Genomic DNA, 6,968 nt, shown 5'->3' on the forward strand with positions numbered 1-6,968 from the left:
ACAGGTAAGCAAATGAAATTGTTAAAAATTTGGTTTAGGTTCATTGTAAGACTAACATATTTTTGGACTAGTCGGTTCTTTCAAGAACTACCAAAGGCCCAAAGCTAAAACTCAACGAAATATTTGTTAAAAATACTAAATTGTAAGTTTGTAACATTATGAAAAGATCTTTTGAAAGCGGATCTCAAAAGAGAAAAAAGAAACAAGCTCTGCAAGCCGAGACTAATGCTTTGCCGAAAGTTGTCACCTTTTACTAAAAAATTGATAAGTCAAAATTTGCCATCAATAAAAGATGATACAAATCAATCAACTGTAATACGGTTAATACGTTCACCATTTTCATCTCGGATTTCGGAGACGCGCACAGATGCTCCAGGTAAAGATACTGTAGTATCAATAGCCGGACCATACTCTAATGACCTTGGACTTTGGGGCCATAAAATAAAGGAAAGTGAAATTGAATTTTGGCTATTAAAAGTAGCGACGGAATGCCAAAATTGGGATATCCCATTTACTAATTCAAAACGGACATATAAAGACCAATCGAGGTTCTGCACCAAAAGTCTCTTTCAGTCAATCAAAGTTAACGGAGAAAAATATAATAGAGACTGGCTAGTTTATTCCCCAGCTACTGGATGTGTGTTCTGTTTTGTATGTAAACTGTTTTCATCTACAGTGACTGCTTTAACAAATGGGTTTAATGACTGGCGAAATTCAAAAATGATTCAAGGACATGAAAACTCGGAAGATCATAGAATGGCGTTACTCACGTATATGTAACAAGAAAGCGCGGTTCAACTATTAATTGTGCTTTGGTAGAAGAAACTAAAATTGAGCAAAGATACTGGAGAAGCGTACTGGAACGTATTGTGGCCGTTATATGTTCTTTGGCGGAACCCGGATTAGCGTTTAGAGGAGATGACGAAAAATTTGGTTCGGTACATAACGGAAATTTTCTTGCATCATTGGAACTTATTGCAAAGTTTGACCCTTTTATGGCAAGTCACATAGAAAAGTATGGAAATCGTGGAACAGGAAATCCATTATATTTATCGAAAACGATATGTGATGAGTTAATTATACTAATGGCGAATAAAGTGAGGCAATCAATATTGGGTGATTTAAAAGAAGCATGTTACTTTAGTAATTCTGTGGATTCCACACCGGATCTTTCGCGTGAAGATCAGTTGACCGTTATTGTTAGGTTCTTGTCGCCAATGTCGCCACATCCTGCCGAGCGGTTTCTAACGTTTCTGAAACTAGAAGATCATAGTGGTCAAACCATGGCCAACCAAGTCATTGAGTACCTCACTAATGTTTGTTAGATTGACTTTAGTAAATGTAGAGGGCAGTCCTACGACAATGCATCCAACATGGCCGGGAAGTATAAAGGGATGCAGAAACGAATCTGGGATGTCAATAAATACGCTACTTATATTCCATGCGCTGGGCACTCCTTGAATCTAGTTGGACAAGCATCCGTGGTGTGCTGTTTAGATGCCGTAAATTTTTATGTAATTATACAACAGATTTACGTATTCTTTTCCGCTTCAACGAAACGTTGGAAGGAACTAGCGTCTTTTTTGGTCCGAACTCTAAAGAACCAATATCCCGAGGATATTGATGGCCAATTGATCGCCGAATTAAAACAATTCCATGTGAATGTTAAAACGCATTATCAAGATAAAATTTCTTTTGACAGCCAAGATGCGTTTCAAGAACTGTACAACATCATCACTCAGGATAAAATACAAACTGCTTTCCCAGGGGTAGAATCCATTCTACGTTTGTTTTTGTGTATGATGGTTACTAATTGCTCAGGAGAAAGATACTTTTCTAAACTTAATCGCATTAAAAACGAACAGAGAACCACGATAGGGCAATCGAAACTATCCGAATTAAGCATTCTAAGCATAGAATCAGACAAACTGAGATCTTTGTCATTTGATGATATAATTGATGATTTTGCTCTTAAAAATCACGAAAAAAACATTCTAAAGTAAAAAATACATGTATAACTTTGTAATTTAAAAAAATACTATTTCAATAAATAGTTTTAGTTAAGGTTGTGGGGGCCTCGAATTACTCTTAAGCTTAGGGCCTCAACGGACGATAATCCGGCACTGATTTTAATGGAACGCAATTCGAATTTGATCGAATTTCAAGAAAGTGTCAGCTTTAGTGTAGTGGCGTTCTGGCTCGACAGATGGCGACACCGTGCAAATTTAAACAAGTTGGTTAAGCATATTACCCAGCATAATTAACCTATATGGCGTGGCCCAAAAGCACGCTTTTAGGTCATTGGGTATTCGTAATCACGTGCTCAGTAGACGTCGCTTGGATTGCCTTTTCGTAATTATCGTAAAAGATCCATGAAAATCTATCGTTTTTGGCATCTGCAACCTTATCATAAATGCATCTGCAAACCAAAAATAAATGTTTGCAATGTGATCTACTAGGTCGACGTTTTATATTTCAAAACAACAAAATACTAAGACCTGTGTCGGTATTAGCTAAGCTGGTTATCAATGCTTCTGGTATTGGCTATTAGATAATTTGTCACTGGAAAGTCTAAATTTATTTCAAGACAACATTTAACTATTGAACTGTCTTATTATTGGACACGCTGTCACGCAAATAATCTGTTTTCTCTTAAAAATTATTTCTAAAGCAACTTTCGTCGAACTAATATGAGGTTTTAGGCTTTGGAATGAAGTAAACCGAAGAGATAATTGAAAAGCACTGCACCACTTAGAATGATAATATAACAGTTTTCAAGTTAAGATTCCTTGTTTGTTCGGAATTCATAATATTATTTTTTTTTTTACAGATATGACTGCTGAACACAATTTGACACTTAAAGTTTCCGCAAACCAGGTAAGTTAAATGGTCTTTTATAATATTATCGCGTTGTATCATATACATTATCAGAAATAATCAACAGTGAAGAATCCTTAAATGTAGATAGAATCTCTAACCACAGATAAAGCCTATCGTGGAAGCAAAAATCATATTTTTGAAACTTCTTTTCCACTTTTGGCCCATAGGCTTCTTCAGCACAAAGTGAGGATAGTCATAAAAAGTCAACTGTTTCATAAAATGTTACCAGCATTTGGTTTTTCACGTATTATATGCCAAATGCAGTTGAGAATAGAATTTAATACACCTGTTTATTTAGGAATTAATTTGAACTATTTTGACATCATAATTTTTAATTTCTCTACATCTAATATATATTTCGAAAAGTTTGTTGGTCATTCACAATAACGAGGGTAAGCGAATCACACAACCTTTGTGTGCTCTCCCAACCTGTCGTCCCCGGGCCATATAATACTGTCTATTGGTCTCAATGTGGAAAATTTGTAGCATTTCCGAGTAGTCTGGGCTCAGCTCTTGTAACACATAAGGGTTGTGGCCAACTGGGTGATGTTAGCCACGATCATATGGTCCTATCTCCACGAGTCTGCCTCCAACTTCGTTCAGTTAAGGGACGGAAACTGGGTTTCAGCTCAGGCTTACGGAGAGGGGCCAGGTATCTCTGGCGCCTGTATGGAATTGGTAGCCAGCTGTGTGGATGCGGGTCTCCTAATGAGGCGCTGTGACCGTGCTTCTTAACCTTTTGTGTAGACACTGGGGTTCTGGTGCCGGCTGTGTTGGGTTGCGCTGGGTTGCAGTGTGCCCATCATTCGCGTTGTGTATCCTTTTCTGAAGGGCTTGTCTCTCTATTAAGTAGAACATCCACTCTCTCTATTCCATTCCGTCCCGTATTGGAGGGTTGACGGGCTCACGTCAGAGAGTGCGACCGTCAAAAGTGGGGTTCTCCTGCGGCCCCCAGTGGTTTCGTCACCCGTCGCGGCGTTGGACGCTGGCGTATGATATTCTGATGAGACCACCAGTGTACTAAGCTTTTTAATCACTTGGAATTTCGGACCACATGTCTGTCTGTCTCGCTGTAGGCGTTGCCCTCGAACGCCCAAATTGGCCTCATTTGTTCGCATTGAGGAAAGTATTGCGAATAAGTATGCTCTTCCAGCCTGTGGTCCGCGGGTCATAAACCCCTTCGCGAGATTCTTACCATTGTTATTTATTTTCCCCACACTCACGCGCACATTTTAACTGCCGGGAATTCCCTCCCTGTTCGTAGAGTCGCCAGGAGCCCGGATAGCTGTTGCGGGGTTCAAAGAGAAAATTCAATTGATTTTGCAATGTTGTGTAGAAGAAAAATCGCTATGCTCGTGGGAGTCTTGCGAGTGTCTAAAGTATATTTGTATCGCAGGGTATCAACGACTGTGTGAGAAACCCTTTGTTGAATTTGGCTCATTGCGAAGAACTTCGCTACTTCATCACCTTCAAATCCGTCGAGTAAGAATTAAATTTGTAAATAATGTAAAATTAAATTTAAAACATTATTTTAAGTTAATTACCGAGAAAATTGAATGGCTATCGTTATATAGCTGATTTGGTATTCTTTTAAAAGATAATGAGGCAATCTAAGGCCTCATTATTTCAACTCTTTTAAATGTCTTATAACAATTGCAGATCGTTATTGAATATTTGGTATGGAAATATTTCGTCTATACCATTGATATATTTAATTCTTAAAAACTAAATATTGATCTTCGCTAAGGACCTTGCGGACTTTTAATACATTTTTGTAAATCTCAAATAACTGAAAATTGCATATCTAGATGTAGCTAAAATTGATTTTCGTCCTATATCGAATATTCTATTTTAAACCTAAAGCGCGACCACTGGCCCTGTTTATTTACAATTTTTTGGTTCATTACAGAGAGCACAACTCATTAAATGATCACTTAACATTTAGTTAGAATCAATTAAAAATAATAAGGTATTTCACAAATATGGAAAGAATGTTTTTGTTTTAATTCTTCTCAAAATTATTAGAACACCTCTGAGCACAGGCCACATTGATTTCTCCAAGAGCTAAGAGGTTCGACAAAAGGTTTTTTTTAAATATTAATATTGAATTGATTATATAATCCGCGTATATGCCCTCACGTGTGCTGGTTTTGAAAGGAAACAACCGTCTACGTCAAAACATTATTTTAAATGATCACTTGACCACCAAAGTAATCATCGTCTCATGGTCGACCTGATCGGATTTTCGCTCAAACTTCACTTTAAACATAATGCGCTTGTTTTAATCAGGCCAGTTTCTTTAACGCTCTATTGTTTTGCAGAATCAATTTCGAGTTCAGTACTAATTTTAAAGTAAGTTAATAGTTTTCAATTACCTTTAATTATAATATAAAACTTTGATACTCATAAATAGATATATATAAAATGTATTAGAATTATTATTTTTATTTGCAATTCCCAATTGCAAGACTCTAAACACGTTTGGGAGGACAAATCAAATGATAACTGGGTATAGCATTTGATAACAGCAAAAATCTTCACCTCGACCTAGGAATACTTACGCTCCCATGCCCTATTGTACGATCTCGCGCACCGTTTTCGTTTACCAAGTCACCCCTCTCACTCGATTAAATAAATCCGGTTCAATAGATTGAAGTTTCAAAATCATTATTAAAATGAAGCTCCGTTTGCTTTGAAATTAAGAAAAGTACGGCGATAAGACTAACCAGTATTTCAACAAAGTATAAATTCCAGGATTCTAATCCATATTCGCCAATTTCAATTAGTTATTTTTAATTATTCTACGAAGAGTGGTAGTCGGTTTAGGACTCGCGTTCCTCACCTGTCATTTCATTTTAGTTGATTCACGGACTTTCACTCTTTTGCATTGTGGGTTTTCGTAAACAGTTTTATATGAATAAAACGCGTAAGAAACTAATGGTTTGATTCCCCGTTAAACTGATGTTTAGAAAAGGTGCCGTTACTAAAGCCAATACACTAGCTACAAACAGGCTACGACTAATATTGTGCTGCCACTGTTTTGGGCTGAAGGCTGAAGCGTAAAAAATTTTACCCAAAACCGGCATGCACAAAATGTCCCAAGAATACACCCATATTAAAAGGTGGGTAAGGATGTCGAACCACCCTTGCGAAATTTGAATTTTTATGAAGACGAATTTCCTGTTTGGAGTAGTTTCGTGTTTTAGGTTTAAAATCATCTGCGTTTCATTCAACGAGTAACGAAACAGCTTATTGGCCTCTCATTTAAATTCAAATTTTGCTGATTTCGTTGGCATTTTTACATTTTTACCCACCTTTAAATATAGGCATATAGTTACCCTTTCTAAAGAAAAAAATTGCCAAATGATCCTTGGTTACAACGAAGCTTTTGGAAATTAAGCTGGACACTGAAATTATGAGAGCATTGAGGCCAAGGCCACGCTTAGGGTGTGGAAAGCTGAACTGAAATTATGAGAGCATTGAGGCCAAGGCCACGCTTAGGGGGTGGAAGCTGAACTGACATTATGAGAGCATTAAGGACAAGGCCACGCTTAGGGGGTTGAAAGCTGAACTGAAATTATGAAAGTATTGAGACCAAGGCCACGCTTAGGGGGTGGAAAGCGGAACTGAAATTATGAGAGCATTGAGTACAAGGCCACGCTTAGGGGGTGGAAGCTGAACTGACATTATGAGAGCATTATGGACAAGGCCACGCTTAGGGGGTTGAAAGCTGAACTGAAATTATGAGAGTATTGAGACCAAGGCCACGCTTAGGGGGTGGAAAGCGGAACTGAAATTATGAGAGCATTAAGGCCAAGGCCACGCTTAGGGGGTGGAAAGCTGTACTGAAATTATTAGAGCATTGAGGCCAATGCCACGATTAGGGGGTGGAAAGTGGAACTGAAATTATGAGAGCATAGAGGCCAAGGCCACGCTGAGGGGTGGAAAGCTGAACTGAAATTAAGAAAATTTAGGGTTTCCAAAGATCTGGTCTTGAATGCCTTTACTTAAAACATTTTACAGTCAACAACTACTCGACAACGAAGTAGTTACCCATAGTCGATTAAGTGGAAAAAATGAATTTTAAT

General features: G+C 37.8%; 1 protein-coding gene across 1 annotated transcript; it reads left to right on the forward strand.

Moving 5' to 3' along the window:
* The first annotated feature begins 720 nt into the window (after positions 1-720).
* Positions 721-1,325, forward strand: LOC149939212 (zinc finger MYM-type protein 1-like). Its single transcript, XM_090179053.1, has 2 exons — positions 721-770; positions 842-1,325. The coding sequence occupies exons 1-2, from the start codon at positions 721-723 to the stop codon at positions 1,323-1,325; spliced, it is 534 nt and encodes a 177-aa protein (XP_090035179.1).
* Positions 1,326-6,968: the final 5,643 nt, after the last annotated feature.

Source organism: Leiobunum rupestre, chromosome 6, assembly GCF_980474605.1.
Source record: "Leiobunum rupestre chromosome 6, qqLeiRupe1.1.hap1, whole genome shotgun sequence".
Taxonomy (NCBI): Eukaryota; Metazoa; Arthropoda; class Arachnida; order Opiliones; family Sclerosomatidae; genus Leiobunum; species Leiobunum rupestre.

Bases quoted from the DNA above. Each gene is read 5' to 3' on its own strand.
- LOC149939212 (XM_090179053.1), top strand. From the start codon at position 721: ATGATTCAAGGACATGAAAACTCGGAAGATCATAGAATGGCGTTACTC. The intron at 771-841 runs GTATATGTAACA...AATTGAGCAAAG, and splicing joins CATAGAATGGCGTTACTCAC to ATACTGGAGAAGCGTACTGG.